Source organism: Salmo salar, chromosome ssa08, assembly GCF_905237065.1.
Source record: "Salmo salar chromosome ssa08, Ssal_v3.1, whole genome shotgun sequence".
Lineage (NCBI taxonomy): Eukaryota > Metazoa > Chordata > Actinopteri > Salmoniformes > Salmonidae > Salmo > Salmo salar.
In genome coordinates, this window is record NC_059449.1 from 3,962,613 (window position 1) to 3,980,496 (window position 17,884).

The 17,884-nt window shown below is 44.8% G+C and overlaps 1 protein-coding gene across 1 annotated transcript; it reads right to left on the reverse strand.

The window, feature by feature from the left end:
- Positions 1–1,060: 1,060 nt before the first annotated feature.
- LOC106609975 (early growth response protein 2b) lies at positions 1,061–4,699 on the reverse strand. Its single transcript, XM_014209058.2, has 2 exons — positions 4,204–4,699; positions 1,061–3,962 (listed from the first exon to the last, which is right to left on the reverse strand). The coding sequence occupies exons 1-2, from the start codon at positions 4,358–4,360 to the stop codon at positions 2,647–2,649; spliced, it is 1,473 nt and encodes a 490-aa protein (XP_014064533.2). The 5' UTR covers positions 4,361–4,699; the 3' UTR covers positions 1,061–2,646.
- Positions 4,700–17,884: the final 13,185 nt, after the last annotated feature.

A 17,884-nucleotide genomic window follows, 5' to 3' on the forward strand; every position in this document is an offset into this window, starting at 1 on the left:
ATCTAACTCATGAGTGACCAATGAGATAACTGATTGCCAGCTCAAGAGTACAACAGCCCGATGAGAGTGCAATCTGTCGTTTGCATAGAAATAACGTTAGACATTGAAATATCCTAGTCTCTTTCCTTTTTTTTATAACTCTGACACATTGATTCAAATGGACTCGGTTGCATTTAGTAGACCTACTGCCTACTTGTAAAGGAGCAGCACCACACAAAAGTCACAGTACCATTGAATTAGCAGGATGTGATTTCCTGGAAATTGCATTTCCTTTGTGCATATTCCTTTTGATAAGTGATATGAAGGATATGAATGATGAGCGAGTCAGAGCAACAACTGTCAATAGGTAGCATTCTCTCGACACAGCCAGTATGAAAAGGAGGAGGTCAAAAGAGACGATTGCAGTGCTACTGGGTCACAAAGAGCCAACTAGAGAGAAACAAACATCATTGATCTCTTATCTATCAGCATTGTGGGAATGGATGACAGGTTAGACAGAGGAGAGGCTAACAAGTATCTCTATGGGTCCATTTCAGGCTAACAACAAACAACAGGCCATAGACCTCCATGGAAAGAGGAAGTATTATTAAGGTCTCTTTCTGATGAAGGTCTGTTTAGACTGAAACATCTGCAGCCGAGGTTATACCAAATAAATACCAATTATAATGGTGTCATCCCTCACCTAATGTGAGTATCTCATCTCCACTTTTGGTAGCTATAAACCCGTGATCTTTTTCATGTCAGATGGACCAGAATCACAACACTGAGTAATCGGGTATTCACTTTAATGAGTTGGAGTCCAAAGCCTTGTGAGTCAACATTACATAGAACTGTGATGTCAAATGTTAGGATTCCACTATCTGCTGCTGCTAGGATGCCTCGTTAGAACGTGTATTTTTAGGAACAGCCACAATAGTCATCCATATGAGTGTGTTACTTACATAAAGGAAGTTGTCAGCATAGGGAGGAAGGACTGAGGAACTTCTATGCATGGACAAATGACTCTTGCAATGTTTCCAGAAAACCAAACATTTTATTCATAAACATTTGTCATAAAAATAACAACATCAATATTCAATTTATCGAAAGTATTTTTCATATAAACTGTGTATATATACAAAATTCATTATATACCCAAGCAGTTAATATAACTTAAGGCGAGTTAAACGTTTTTTTTTTTACAGTACCCTGACTGATTGGTGACATTCTCGCCAAGCCATAACCATTGTTTTGTTTTTTTGCTAGAGTGAATAACTTCCTCATCAGTAATGCCTTGTCAAGTCTTAAATCATCTCATCTGAAAAGTACATAAAACTCGCAGCAATGTGTGCTACCTGATTACTCAACAGCAATGTTTTAGTGTTGTGCTGCTAGTCAATTCTGGCTTGACAGTACAATGCAGTACATCGTACTGTACCAGGGCCATGTATAATGACTTACTAGTTTAACACTATAGTCCTCATCACGAACTGATTAGCAGTGTGATCAAATGATATTTTGAGTCACTATTATACGAACAGTTAGGTCATCTTTTACTTGTCTTAGAAATATATTTGATATCAAATGACAATCTCTCGAAAAACACTGTTTTGCTACCAGCCCTCCAAAAGTACACGTAAAACATTGTGAGTATGTTTAAAAAAAAGCCTTTTTCCACTTTAACAATTCAAGGTTAACAGTGGTCTTTTGAAATATGTATATACACAGCTATAAAAATACAAAGTACAGTCATACAAATATATTTATTTTCCATTTATGGTATAACTTTCACGATTTAATAATTCAACCATTTTTCTTTAAATACAACACAAAGACCAATCAATAGAATATTAATAGCAAAGCAAAATAAATTCTCAAAACCTTGGCACAAAATGGACTGCTTTGTGACTAAAGCCAAGAATAATGTGTTACATTCATGTCATAAAACGAAGTCTCTTTCACTTCCATTCGGTAAGTGGAGGACTAAGTTATTTGTTGGCTATATTCAATAATACCACATGAACATAAACATGCATTTGAAGAACCACTATCTGACTGGTTGCAGTGTTAGTGGTATAAAAGCCCCGAAAGCAAAAAATATACGACTTTCTAGTGGATAGAGGATATCTCAAATTAGATGTAAGTGCAATATAGCCCAGCAATTTCGATGCAGTTCGTTTTCTTAATGGTATATTTCTTCGTCGAGGTTTTGACGTTGGAGCTGTCCAGACGAAAGGGTACTGAACTGGTGCAGGCATTTGTTATGACGCCTTGGTGTTTGGTTTGAAATGATCAAATTGGTTGATTGTAACAGAGAAACACAATAAGTGTCTGTTGAGCTGTCAACTCGGGAAGGTTTTACAATCAAGTTATGCATGTCTTGCATAGAGTCAGCAGCAGCAAGTAAACGAGGGTCGAAAGAGCAGACCCTTTTCACAATTCGCTCCCCGATATAGCACTATGCAAATCTAACTCGCAAAACATCCTTATTCTAAGACTCCCTATAGAGACGTTCACAGTCAAACCAATTTCACTCGACCTATATGTCACACCGCAAACGTTGATAGTCGACCTGTAATCAGCAATGAACTGTTAAGCGTTTTATCTTCGACGGAAAGATTGTAATGTTGTGTGGACAGAGCTACTCGTGTGCGTAATGGTGTCTCTTCAAATTCCCTCGGGAAGAGTAAATGGCCATGCACTGATCACTTGTGGCTTCAGCTCCATCTTTTCTTTCTGTTTCAGGTGCACGCGACCGTGCCGTTTCCTCTCGTCGCTCCGAGCGAACCTTTTGCCGCATACGTCGCAGGAGAACGGCTTCTCTCCCGTGTGAGTCCGGGTGTGGGTGGTGAGGTGGTCGCTACGGCTGAAACTGCGCAGACAGATGCGGCACTGAAAGGGTTTGTGTCCCGTGTGGATGCGGATGTGCCTGTTGAGTTCATCCGAGCGGGAGAAGCGCCGGTCGCAGTTCTCCATGGGACAGGTGAAGGGTTTCTCTTTGGCAGGCCCGGTGGAGGCGGCGGGGCTTTTCCTGACACGCGGTGCCTTTTGCGCGCGTGGCGTGTAACTTTGGGAAAAGGAGTCTGGCAACAAGGAGGAGTAAAGAATTGAGTCTATAGTACTGGGTAAAGCGGGTGAGGTAAGCTGGCAAGACGAATCGCACTGATTAGATAATGGCGGAAGTTCAATGTTGGGAAACATAGCTGGCTTGAGGAGGTTGTTGGTTGAGAGATCCATGACTGGCACTGGGTAGTTGGGGTAAAGAGAACTGCAGAAACTCTGAGAGCAGGTGTCAGAATAGCACTGCTCCTGCTTGATTCCACCTTCAACTTTGAACTCAATCTCTGGGTTAGGACACATGGGTGAAAATGAGTCCAAAAGTTCCTTTACATCCACTTGTTGGTCAGACGGAAAGTCACTGGACATCGGGAACGTTTCTGATGATTGGAAGCTCGTTTCCAAATAGGCGTCCGATTTATTGAACGTGCCCCATTCGTAACAGCTGCTCTCGAATTCATTCTTGACCACCACTGGAAAAGACGCAGCTTCTGACTGCGGAACGGTGGTGCTGTTCTGGTTTCGGACTTGAGCGGGGGAGCCGAAGCTCACCTGGGGAGAGAATGAATCTTGAGCTTGGCCGCCGGACTGACCGTCGGGGTAGCTGGGGCATGTCTGCCCCGGCGAGTACAGGGGCGGGGTGGCGCTGCAGGTGGAGGATTGCCTCTGGACGCCCGCGTCTCCGAAGCTGCCGCTGTCCATGGTGCTCAGTTGAACTTCGGAGATCGGTAACGTGGAAATACCGACAATTTCTGTGATCATGTTGAGCAATGTCTCAGTGCTGCACGTGCCCCCCTGAGTTGCCTCGACATAGAATCTGCCTGAGTAGGCGAGGGAGGAGGAGGAGGTGCCTTTGGGCCCCTCGCAGGGATTAAAGGCGAAATCTGAGTTGGAGGCCTCGGTTTTCAGGGTTACAGGTGCTCCCTCTGAAAAAGAAAGAGGGAAAGTTTGGCATTACAAAGGTTGATTGTAGTCTGATAATTGCACATAAAGTAAAGTCGTTATGTAATCAATAAGCATACATGCGTAACATGTACCGCTGCAAATGGGCCAAATTAAATCCATGGGATGTTTTTAATAAATCACAATGTGCAACCACAAACAATCAATGCATGCATATTGATTTATCATATTATGCAATGCAGCAAGCGGCTACTGCGAATTTACCAGGGGTAAAATGGGCAGGTGCTCCTCTCTCTGCGCCCGAAAACATCTCCTGGGTATCTTTCCGAGCGCTATTTTCCATCCCCAGGGAAGAACCGTTACAATTCTCAAACTGTGGGTAGAAGGAATCTTTAGAGTTCAAATCCATGTTGTTCAGCATGATTGTGAGATTGATTTCAAGTCTGTCAATCCAGGTAAGTGTAGGTAGATAAAAAAATAAAACAAAGCAGATGCAAATTATGTGTCCTTTTCCCTATGATGCACGGGGTCGTCGATTATCCCCGAAAATGTGCAGGTGGTCGTTTGAGGAAAATGGTGTCAACAAATAATTCGAAATGTCCTTTTTGTCCAGATGACTGCGTGCTGTATCGATTTGTAGCTTTTCGGCTATCTGTTGCTGTGGGTATGTTTCACACCAGTGGCTTCCCTTGCCTCTCCTTATATACACTCCGGCGGGTCGCTAGAGCCCTCCCCCCCATTCATCGGCTCCAGTGAGAGGATTCCCTGCTGCGTGTAAACTTCATGCCCATACATGGGCAGAGGATGTGACGGGCTTCCCCCAAAAAGGAGAGTTACGATTCTAACGTTGCAACACGTCTCTTGGATCTGCGAGAGAGACTGCCATTGATATGCCATCGGGTATGTTTCTGTTATGTATGATAATAAACGCTTGAGTTATCAAATCATGATAACAAGATATCATGGCAGTGGCATGGCAAGTGTTCTTACGTTAACTCGGTCGACTAGTAAACATCGTAGCTTGTAGACAGTCATTCGATGCCGTGTGGAGATGTCTCATGTCTTCTGCCACCAACCAACACACTTAACTTAATTTCTCATCAATTAAACAAATTAAGATTAGGAAGGCTTTAGGGCATAATACGTTGTGTATAGGCTACTAAGCGAGACGAATCAATTTCACTTGTCTGTATGATTCATAGAAGAGGGATTATACAAATCAAGTTAACTGTGATGTAGACAAGGAAGAAGCAATCCCTCCCCCTAATTAGAACTTTCCATTGTGGCAGCTGAAGTTACTGCACACATCAACATTTAACTGGTTCTGAAAGTTTGACCACGGGCATGTATAACATAAAAAACTAACAGTTGTAGGCACAGTTTCCTTTGTAGTGCACTGCTTTTGACCGGGGCCCATTGGGAATCGGGTGCCCTTTGGGATGCAACCTGTAGGTTATCTAAGCTATGCACTTGCTCACATCAAAAGATGACAGACCTTAAACTCAAAAGAGAGGCATTGGATCACCTGATAACAAAGGGGCAATAGGACAAATCTTTGAAACATTTGATATTTTTGTTGTACACTTCATGACCAAAGGTATGTGGACACCTGCACGTCGGACATCTCATTCCAAAATCATGGGCATTAATATGGATTTGGTACCCCCTTTGCTACAGCCTCCACTCTTCTGGGAAGGCTTTCCACTAGATGTTGGAATATTGCTGCGGGGACTTGCTTTCATTCAGCCATAAGAGCATTAGTAAGGTCGGGCACTGATATTGGGCGATTAGGCCTGGCTCGCAGTCGGCGTTCCAATTCATCCCAAAGGTGTTTGAAGGGGTTGAGGTCAGGGCTCTGTGCGGAGTTGAGGTCTGGTCTCTGTGCAGGCCAATCAAGTTCTTCCACACCGATCTTGACAAACCATTTCTGTATGGACCTCACTTTGTGCACGGGGGCGTTGTCATGCTGAAACAGGAAAGGGCCTTGACCAAACTGTTGCCACAAAGTTGGAAGCACAGAATCATCAAGAACAGGGGTGGGCAATTCCAGTCCTCTGGGGCCTGATTGGTGTCACAGTTTTGCCCCAGCCCCAGCTAACACACTTGACTCCAATAATCACCTAAACATGATCTTCAGTTTAGAATGCAATTTGATTAATCAGCTGTGTTTGCTAGGGATGGAGAAAAAGTGTGATACCAATCATGCCCCCAAGGTCTGGAGTTTCCCACCCCGATCTAGAATGTCATTGTATGCTGTAGCGTTAGGAATTCCCTTCACTCGGACTGCCAGATGGTGAAGCGTGATTCATCACTCCAGAGAATGCGTTTCCACTGCTCCAGAGTCCAATGGCGGCGCGCTTTACACCACTCCCATCGACGCTTAGCGTTGTGCGTAGTGATCTTAAGCTTGTGTGCAGCTGCTCGTCCATGGAAACCCATTTCATGAAGCTCCCGACTAACAGTTATTGGGCAGACGTTGCTTCCAGAGGCAGTTTGGAACTCAGTAGTGAGTGTTGCAATGTGTGTCGCTATGCACTTCAGCACTCGGCGGTCCTGTTCGGTGAGCTTGTGCAGTCTACCACTTCGCAGGTGAGCCGTTGTAGGTCCTAGATGTTTCCACTTCACAATAACAGCACTTACAGTTGACCGGGGCAGAACTAGCAGGGCAGACATTTGACAAACTGACTTGTTGGGAAGGTGGCATCCTATGACGGTGCCAGGTTGAACGTCACTGAGCTCTTCAGTAAGGCCATTCAACTGCCAATGTTTGTCTATGAAGATTGCATGGCTGTGTGCTCAATTGTATACAACTGTCAGCAACGGGTGTGGCTGAAATAGCCGAATCCACTAATTTGAAGGGGTGTCCACATACCTTTTTATATATAGTGTAGCTGCTGCTACTTCAAACTCGATCAGTTCTAACGTCGTGGCCCCACTGAGCACATGTGGGCGACAGAAAGGTAGGCCTGGATGCTGTTTTCTTTTATAAATGCAACTCAGGAAAAGTCCTTGCTGGTAATTGCTTCCTACACGCTGCTGCTGCTCAGCACTGAACTGTTTTCACTCATTCACTTCCATCGTTGTCTAATAGCAAACGTGACCGCTGTGGTGGCGTTGTCACTGTGCTGCGAGCCTAAACTACAAAACACTAGGCTATCTAAAGGGTTGGCCTTTCAGGTATGCGGGGGAAATCGATCATACCCCGAAGTGTTCAGTGGTTGAGCCAACCTGTTCACACAGACGTTGACATTTCAAACAATAAAAAAGCCGTTTTATTTTCACTATCTGATGCTGGGTCCATAGAGGCGATGTAGCACATGTCCCTATGGGGAAAGTTGTTTAAATCGAGTGGACAAACTGTTATGTGCATGAGTTTTCTTTCCATGATATCAAAAAGTCGATAAACACTGAGTGTACAAAACCTTCCTAATATTGAGTTTCACCTGGTTAGTCTATGTCGTGGAAAGAGCAGGCGTTCTTAATGTTTTCTACACTTTAAGCAGCGGAAATCAGTCGTCGCGCTGTCCATGGTCCTGAAAGGACCCACGTATAGCCACACTCCGTTGCGCTGATAGGGGTGAGTTCAGGAACACGGACAGCGCCAGTGATGATTTTAACACTGTCACCATATAAACGCTATGGAAGCTTCATTACATCATATTCCCATCTTAATTTCACATATAATCTATATTAATACACACGTGTATTGAAAACAATAGTCTAGGCTACGTATTGCAATATGATGACAATTGGTAATGGTATAGCCTACCTAAACGCGCTAAAGACTCTTTGTAGGACTTATTTGAACTGTATTTCTCATGGTTTGCTATCTCTGTTGTGTTCTCCTAGCTCGCAAATGACACCGATTTGGAGAGCAAGAATGGATCCTCAAAATCGTTGCCATAACTGCATACGGAGAGAGGAGCACTACCCGTCCACTTTTTAAGTTATGATAATATCCTAATGTGCTACTGGTCGCGCCAGCCAGCGAGGGGTTTGACATTCTCTGGAACAAATCGTTTTCACCTTAGTGACGTGCCTCTAGCTGCTCTAATTCTAGGGCCTCGAAATGTGTCGTCTCTCGGATATGTCTTCAAGTAAACCCCTTGAAGTCTATTAAAACAGATCTGATCACACAGAGGTATCCGTCCCAAATAGCACCATATAGTGCACTACTTTTGACCAGGCCCTGGGTCGAAGCTAGTGCACTAGATAGGGAATAGTGTGCCATTTAGAGCCACGGAGTTTAGAACGCTGTTAAGATAACTGCAGAGTGCGCGCTAACCTATCTGCTCCCCGGCGAAATACCACAGGGCCAAGAAGCCTAATGGATTTGCGTAATGTCAGCACTTACCGAGATTATTGCACGGAGCCCAACTTAGTGCCTGTAAAAGTTTAATGAGACACAGGTGTTATTGTATTCAGTGTAAAAGAAGTCTCATTTCTCTTATGGAATTTGGTTGGCTAGTTTTAGGATTGGATGTTCGTTCTAGATCTTAGCATGGGTGTTGACATCAAAGAATGATGTTCAAAGTGTTTGCTAGTGCTAAAATATGAAATATGGCTGGAATGAAAGGATATCTTCCCAGGCTCATGAGGCACACCTTGACTAACGTTTGTCCCAAATGGCACCCTATTTCCTATATAGTGCACTACTTTTGACCATGGCACATGGTCAAAAGTAATGCACTATGTAGGGAAATGGGTGCCATTTGGGCACACTCTAAATGAATCCAGCTTTAATTAAAGTAGAAGTACAACATAATTACTTCTACATCACTATTAATAAAGTTACAGATGTTGAAACACACTTCCTTTACCAGGACAATAATGACCTACATATTGAATAATGACCTTTGAAAACTGTCCTAGCCTGGTCAACCCCTATGGTCATTGTCAAGTTGGCGAGACAGCACAAACAGATCTGGGACCAGGCTATCTTTTTATTAAACTAGGTGTGATTTTTATGCAAAAACTGGGCTGTTTACAAAATGGTACCCTATTTCCTTTACAGTGATTTTTTTTTAACCAGAAGCCCTTGTCAAAAGTATTGCACTATGTAGGGAATAGGGTGCCAGTTGAGACATATCCTGGATGACCTACAGTAAACATTGGGCCTATCCCATTGCTGAAAGAGGACGCAAAGCAGGATGCTTGAGGGAAATTACAGAGCATGCTGAAAGGCCTAAAATACCTATATAAGGACATAGGATAAGGGTTAAGGATACGCTCTCTCTTTAGCCTATTGAAGGTGCTAATTAACTCTCATCAAAGCATAACATCTGTGGTCATTGGAAGCTCCCCATGGGATATATTTTTAGTTCCTGGTAGAGAACAGAGAGAATAGTTTAGATACAATTCCTTATAGAGGGAATACTGTATACAGAGAATAGAGAATCCTCTCCTGAAACCATCCACATGGTAATGATATGATATCATACTGTATAATGCAGGACTGCGTCCTAAAATGGCAACCTATTCCGTATTTAGTCCCCTACTTTTGACCAGGGTCCATAGGGCTTTGGTCAAAAGTAGTGCACTATAGGGAACACAGCCATAATAATTTATATCCAGTATCTAGGCTTCAGCTCAAGAGCAAGATAGGCACTTTATTCACCGATACATCTGAATTTATATACCTAGATACAACAGGTTTTTGGAGGCAATAACACAAAAAGAGAAGGAGAAATCCTATACGCAACCCATTTCTGACAAGAAAGTCCCCCACATTAAAATATGAAATAACCCCTTAGGTAACGGATGAGAGAACATCTCCATCTAAGCCTGGATGGATATACAATAGGGCTTCTGAAGAGAACTGAAAAAATGGATTGGGAGTGCTAACAACGGAGAAACCTCTGCCGGAAACACGACTCGCTATAAATACAAGATGCTCGCCTCGGCTGCCAAGTTTTTTTTTTCTCCTTCTCTCTATCTCTCTCTCGTTGGGCCACGCACAGTTACATATACAAATATTCAAACACCGGGCGACGGAGAGCGCAGAGAGAAAGCGGGAGAGAGAACGAGAGAGAGAGGGAGGAGCGGAAGCGTGGTTTTTCTTTTGAAGGAGCAGCTCTTTCTCTCTTTCTCTGTGGGAGTGATGGGTTAGGGAAGCCCGGGTAACTATGCCCCTGTCTGTTGGTCAGTGTGGCAGGTTTCCCTTGTGTTCTTAAAATACACCCCATCCACTCGCCCACCTCTGCCCCTGCCTGGCCGCCCGCCTGCCCCTTGCCTCTCTTTTCCTCTCCTCTCCGGCAGCGATGGGATTAGAGCCTGCACTTCTTTCTCCAATCAGTGACTGCAGATGGTGGCTCCAGCTCCAGCAGTTCACCCAGCCCTCCCCCTCCCCAAACACCCCGCACTCATCCGGGCCCCTACCCTACCCTGCACTCCTCTCACCACAGGATCCCCGCTCGAGTAGCACTCTTACAGGCCAACTTGCTGGTCCCATGCCAGCTACCTGCCGTTACCTAACTACTCAGATGCTTGGAAGTTAAAGCGGCGTAATGGAACGCAGAGTGAAATTATAACAGTGAAATGATACCCTTTGTGGTCGACGTTGAGGGTCGGGGCAATACTTAGCTTGGTTGGAAGTTACTTAGGGTGAAATAGAACCTGAAGTGCTAGGCTGTCGTTGTGATGTGAGCGACAGAGGGCCTTGAACAGTGGAAATCAGATGTACAGTAGGGTGATGATTATGCAGTTAAAACAAAGCTTAGGAAAGCTGTATGATTTTCTCTGCAAGACGCAACAACTACCTCCAACGGCCACACAAAATCTATACCCCACTTAAAAACCATCTGTACTATTCAAAATCAATAGGGACCAAAATTCTTCATATTGGTGACTGCCTTCGACTGCCATCTGTGAGGTATTCTACAAGCATATATTGACTGTAAAGTTAGAAGCAGGCTTGCTTATTTGATACATCGACAATATGCAACAGGGAGAATGGGTTACGATGACAATTCACGCTCGAAATAAAGGATATCTGATAGCACAAATGGTGATTCAATCACCTTTTTGATGCAAAATCACGAGAGAGAGAGAGAGAGAGAGAGAGAGAGAGAGAGAGAGAGAGAGAGAAAGAGAGATAGCTAGGTAGAGCGATAGATAGCAAGAGAGAACACTGAATTCAAACAAATAACTTGCAGCTGTTCCGAGGCAACAAGACTGAGAGAAAGCTAAGCCTTGGTCGGCTAACAAAAGTAACTATGGTTACGGCCGCTCGGCATGGCACTAGATTTCCACCGCTTCACTCCAGAAATAAAACTGTTGGGCTAAGAGCGAAGAGCAGGTAAAGACAAAAGATCCTGGGCGAGCACTATTTATAGCAGCCAGGCTTTACATAACCAGCACAGAGGGCAGTGTTGGTACTATAGAGCTACTGGGTGGAGCGGCTGCTGCTGGGTGCTTCTGGTTGCTGGAATGCACTGCAGGTTTCTAAAAGGGGCAGAGGTGCTGGGCATGAGGGAGGGGAGAGGGCCACGGAGAGAGGCGAGAGCCAGTCCTGGGGTGAGAGAAGGAAGGGAGGGGGTGAGTGAGTGAGTGTGGTGGCATACCAGGGGAGCTCTACGTTGAAAGATAAGAAAGTGGGGAGGGCATTTGTTGTTGTTGTTGGTGATGATAATAGTCCTAACTAGTGAGGGGAGGAGAGAGGGGGTACTACGCAGGAAGAGGATGTTGTTTTGTTTTGCTGACGGACGGACGGATGGACACACACACAACGCTCTACTCTTGCGTCTATCGACATCCCATGCTCCCCTGGGAGAGGCCGTGACGTCAGCGGCGAGGCGCCACCAGAATGTCCGCCCGCCGTTTGGCGTCAACATCAGCATTTACATCATCGGGCGACGCGTTAACGAGTGTTTGAGAGTGAGAGAAATACATTAGCCGAGCTCAGAGTGGCCAGCTTAGCCACGGGTTGTGATGTAGAATCCACACACACTCACACACACACACACACACACACACACACACACACACACACACACACACACACACACACACACACACACACACACACACACACACACACACACACACACACACACACACACACACAAACAAAACTTAAACGTCATAGCGTGAGCTCATAGACAAAGCCAGAGGCAGCGGAAAGTTAGGTGATTCCCCCCACATTATCATCTCACCCCAGGACAAAGCCCTTACAAGTCTCCCCTGTTATCCATGAGAACGTTCTCTTTGGGCTCTAATGTACGTGCCAGTGTGAAACAACGAACTAGGATCTACGCAGCCAGTGAACTGCCTAGAGATACTCTTCATGACCACCACCACATCTCACACAAATGGAACTATTAGCATAATTACCCATTTATATGGCTCTAACGTACCGCACTTCTCAATTGTAAGTGTAAAGCGATAGTCAAACTGTATTCAAAAATAGCTTTTCTCCAACGCCAGAAAAGCTTGATTAATTGGAATGGTGCTTGATTTTGTATGGTGCCTGACGTCGGTCAGACTTAATCATATGCCTCACCAAATCAAATCAACATTTAATTAGTGTATTTGACAAAAAAAGTGTCACAATACTCATTACACACAAAAAAAAGAAAGAGGGAGAAGAAAAAAAATGACAAAGGGCAAAAGGTAAGGGAAAACAGTCAAATGTGACCTTAACTCTTACCCTCAGCCCCATTAACCTAACTCTAACCTTTAACCCCAAACATATCCTTAACATCCCTATGTACAAATCTACCAGCTGTACAATGTTCAATTACAAATGGACCCCTTATCCTACAGTAGAAACTCCTGTAGATCTGAAAGGATTGGATAAGCAAAACTTCACCCAATCTATCAGAGGTTAAGGTAAAGCTATTAACCATATTGCTTACATTTATCCAAGCCTTCCATGTGGACAGGAATTCCTAAGGGGTAGGAGGTAGGGGATTAGGGTCTATTTGGAAGAAAGAAACACACTTGGTTATTAATCAGCTCCCTCTAGCATAACTTTCTAGTCATTGCATTCTAGATAGCTGTGCTGAAAGAGGGGTTATTCATTTCTATCTCCAACCAGCGTTACTTTAATGATGCCCTCCATATGTAATTAGCTTTTTTAAAGGCAAACTATACAATAATTGAAATGTGAGATTTTGCCCAACACATTGCTTCCTTCTAACAGGGTATTGGGCAGTCACCAATTCTCTAGAGGACGCTCACATATTGTTTGGCTGTAAATCCATACAGAGAAAACGCACCAATGAATTGGCCGACACCATGGGCCTGACTCATCTGTTTATTATGCAGTCACATTAGTGAGCTCCGATGCCATTTGGCTATTATCCCATTTCAGCGTGAAAAAAGGGGTCTTCGGAACAGGGTGAATGCTCTGTGAATGCTTTAGTCACACTGATGGGTCGCTCTCTTCAAAGGAATTAATGTACTTTTTTTCTGACTGACTGCCATTGCTTTGAGGGGATGTAGAAATGTGGAATACATTTCCTCAGTGTGTGTGTGTGAGTGAGAGTGAGAGTGAGAGAGAGAGAGAGAGAGAGAGAGAGAGAGAGAGAGAGAGAGAGAGAGAGAGAGAGAGAGAGAGAGTGTGGGTTTATGGGTCTACCATATGTATCATTTACTCAGGCACAAGGCCCATGATGACCAGATTTGCATTATCTGGTCAAGGGGTCAAATTCTAAGGCAACAATATATTACCTACGCACATTAACCCAGCAGTACTGCGCTAAACCAGTGGTATTCAAAGTCGGGGTCACGTGGGAATTGCAGTGGTTTCACCAAAATGTAATACAAATATATACACTGCTCAAAAAAATAAAGGGAACACTAAAATAACACATCCTAGATCTGAATGAATGAAATCATCTTATTAAATACATTTTTCTTTACATAGTTGAATGTGCTGACAACAAAATCACACAAAAATAATCAATGGAAATCCAATTTATCAACCCATGGAGGTCTGGATTTGGAATCACACTCAAAATTAAAGTGGAAAACCACACTACAGGCTGATCCAACTTTGATGTAATGTCCTTAAAACAAGTCAAAATGAGGCTCAGTAGTGTGTGTGGCCTCCACGTGCCTGTATGACCTCCCTACAACGCCTGGGCATGCTCCTGATGAGATGGCGGATGGTCTCCTGAGGGATCTCCTCCCAGACCTGGACTAAAGCATCCGCCAACTCCTGGACAGTCTGTGGTGGATGGAGCGAGACATGATGTCCCAGATGTGCTCAATTGGATTCAGGTCTGGGGAACAGGTGGGCCAGTCCATAGCATCAATGCCTTCCTCTTGCAGGAACTGCTGACACACTCCAGCCACATGAGGTCTAGCATTGTCTTGCATTAGGAGGAACCCAGGGCCAACCGCACCAGCATATGGTCTCACAAGGGGTCTGAGGATCTCATCTCGGTACCTAATGGCAGTCAGGCTACCTCTGGCGAGCACATGGAGGGCTGTGCGCCCCCCCAAAGAAATGCCACCCCACACCATGACTGACCCACCGCCAAACTGGTCATGCTGGAGGATGTTGCAGGCAGCAGAACGTTCTCCACGGCATCTCCAGACTGTCACGTCTGTCACATGTGCTCAGTGTGAACCTGCTTTCATCTGTGAAGAGCACAGGGCGCCAGTGGCGAAGTTGCCAATCTTGGTGTTCTCTGGCAAATGCCAAACGTCCTGCACGGTGTTGGGCTGTAAGCCCACTAGAGTGAAAGCACCGCCAGCATTCAAAAGTGACCAAAACATCAGCCAGGAAGCATAGGAACTGAGAAGTGGTCTGTGGTTACCACCTGCAGAACCACTCCTTTATTGGGGGTGTCTTGCTAATTGCCTATAATTTCCACCTGTTGTCTATTCCATTTGCACAACAGCATGTGAAATGTATTGTCAATCAGTGTTGCTTCCTAAGTGGACAGTTTGATTTCACAGAAGTGTGATTGACTTGGAGTTACATTGTGTTGTTTAAGTGTTCCCTTAATTTTTTTGAGCAGTATATATACACTGCTCAAAACTTTTGAATGCTGGCGGTGCTTTCACTCTAGTGGTAGCATGAGACGGAGTCTACAACCCACACAAGTGGCTCAGGTAGTGCAGCTCATCCAGGATGGCACATCAATGCGAGCTGTGGCAAGAAGGTTTGCTGTGTCTGTCAGCATAGTGTCCAGAGCATGGAGGCGCTACCAGGAGACATGCCAGTACATCAGGAGATGTGGAGGAGGCCGTAGGAGGGCAACAACCCAGCAGCAGGACCGCTACCTCCGCCTTTGTGCAAGGAGGAGCAGGAGGAGCACTGCCAGAGCCCTGCAAAATGACCTCCAGCAGGCCACAAATGTGCATGTGTCTGCTCAAACGGTCAGAAACAGACTCCATGAGGGTGGTATGAGGGCCCAACGTCCACAGGTGGGGGTTGTGCTTACAGCCCAACACCGTGCAGGACGTTTGGCATTTGCCAGAGAACACCAAGATTGGCAAATTCGCCACTGGCGCCCTGTGCTCTTCACAGATGAAAGCAGGTTCACACTGAGCACATGTGACAGACGTGACAGAGTCTGGAGACGCCGTGGAGAACGTTCTGCTGCCTGCAACATCCTCCAGCATGACCGGTTTGGCGGTGGGTCAGTCATGGTGTGGGGTGGCATTTCTTTGGGGTGCCGCACAGCCCTCCATGTGCTCGCTAGAGGTAGCCTGACTGCCATTAGGTACCGAGATGAGATCCTCAGACCCCTTGTGAGACCATATGCTGGTGCGGTTGGCCCTGGGTTCCTCCTAATGCAAGACAATGCTAGACCTCATGTGGCTGGAGTGTGTCAGCAGTTCCTGCAAGAGGAAGGCATTGATGCTATGGACTGGCCTGCCCGTTCCCCAGACCTGAATCCAATTGAGCACATCTGGGACATCATGTCTCGCTCCATCCACCAACGCCACGTTGCACCACAGACTGTCCAGGAGTTGGCGGATGCTTTAGTCCAGGTCTGGGAGGAGATCCCTCAGGAGACCATCCGCCACCTCATCAGGAGCATGCCCAGGCGTTGTAGGGAGGTCATACAGGCACGTGGAGGTCACACACACTACTGAGCCTCATTTTGACTTGTTTTAAGGACATTACATCAAAGTTGGATCAGCCTGTAGTGTGGTGTTCCACTTTAATTTTGAGTGTGACTCCAAATCCAGACCTCCATGGGTTGATAAATTGGATTTCCATTGATTATTTTTGTGTGATTTTGTTGTCAGCACATTCAACTATGTAAAGAAAAAAGTATTTAATAAGAATTTCTTTCATTCAGATCTAGGATGTGGTGTTTAAGTGTTCCCTTTATTTTTTTGACCAGTATATATAATAATTAAGAGTACAGATTATTGTATGGGACAATATAGATATGTTTTTTAGGAAGATCATTTGAAAGATACAATGTTATTGAGTAAATGTACTTATTAGTTTCTTTTCACTTTGATAAGAGATGAAAATGCAATGAATTGAAGGTTATTTGTTGATGTAAAAATCTAAATTTAGCGAATTTAATGACGTGTCATTTGGGGTGGGGTGCGGTGGGGTCGCAACAAATTCTTGGGGGAAAAAATGGGGTCCCCAGAAAAAAGTTGGGTTACCACTATGCTCCGCTGAAAAAGTCTTAACACCACTGTGCTAAACCCTCTGCACTGTCGGCCTCTCCTGTGGAACCTCGGACACAGCAGAGAGGCAGGTAGCCTAGTGGTTAGAGCGTTTGACTAGTAACCGAAAGGTTGTAAGATTCAATCCCCGAGCTGACAAGGTAAAAATCTGTCGTTCTGCCCGTGAACAAGGCAGTTAACCCACTGTTCCTAGGCCTTCATTGAAAATAAGAATTTGTTCTTAACTGACTTGCCTAGTTAAATAAAGGTAAAAATAAACATCTCCTCCCTACTGGACAACAGAGTGAGCTATCACTTCCACACTCAACTGTTGGCTGCTAAAATTCCCAGGGTTTCTAGATTAGAAATTACATTTGGAAGATTTCAGGAGGCTGGAAAATCTGGGGACTGTTACAGGAATTTTATTGTACATTGGAACTGTTCTGGGCAAACGACTATGAACAATGAATGTCTCTGTAGATCAATAAAAAGGATAATTCACCATTGGCAGAATGTGAAATAAAGACAACGGCAGTTGTGCTTATGTTTTTTAATAAAACATTTCCAGTAGCCTACTTCCCAAAAGTGAGGCAAATTACATGAACACATAAAAGACGTCTGCTTTATGTTGGTGATGATAGTTTAAAGATCAATGCAACATTCAGTATTTCTAGGTTTTTCACCATTTACATTCATTCTCTAACTAGCTACAAGACAGTGCTGCTTCCTCCTGAGTATAGGCTTATTTATAGAACTGCAAACCTGACTGCGACAAGACCGACCTTGAAATACACATCTATTCAAAAGGCTGTGATAACATGAAAGCCAGAAAGATTTCTGTCCCAGGGTCACTCGGAAGCTGTAAACCAACATCAGTGCATTCAGGAGCCAGGCCCTCTGTAATGGTGTACACACACTGCTGTGTTAATAAAGATCTAGCGACTGAACACTATGCTCCTGTCGTGTTTGTTTGTGTCTCGACTCTCTGCATGTCAACGCTTGAAAAGAAGTTGACACCGGCGATGCACTCCGAGCCTCTCCATTTTATCCAATTCAGCATTGGGCCCCTTCACAACGACGCCTCGCCATGGTAACCGGGCGCCGCAGAAACAATGACTCTCGGCTGATTGACGTCAGCGGCTGTCCTTCGTGTGTCACAGTCTGACAAAGGACCAGGATCAGGCTCTGACAGTGGCTCTTTCTCAACTCATCTTTCCTCGATTCCTCGCATCATCTCTCCTCACCTTTCTTAAAACCCATCGAAGGAGGAGCTCCCAGGGAAGGGTCCATGGACCATCTCGTCCAATATGGTTGAGAAGTAGGCTAGGAGAGAGGATGCAAGGAATCAAAGCAAGAC

What these genes read in the sequence shown, in the direction of transcription:
- LOC106609975 (XM_014209058.2), bottom strand. Translation starts at nt 4,360, where the DNA reads ATGCTGAACAACATGGATTTGAACTCTAAAGATTCCTTCTACCCACAG. An exon ending in ACCTGCCCATTTTACCCCTG is followed by an intron (nt 3,963 to 4,203) that starts GTAAATTCGCAG and finishes TTTCTTTTTCAG; the next exon opens with AGGGAGCACCTGTAACCCTG.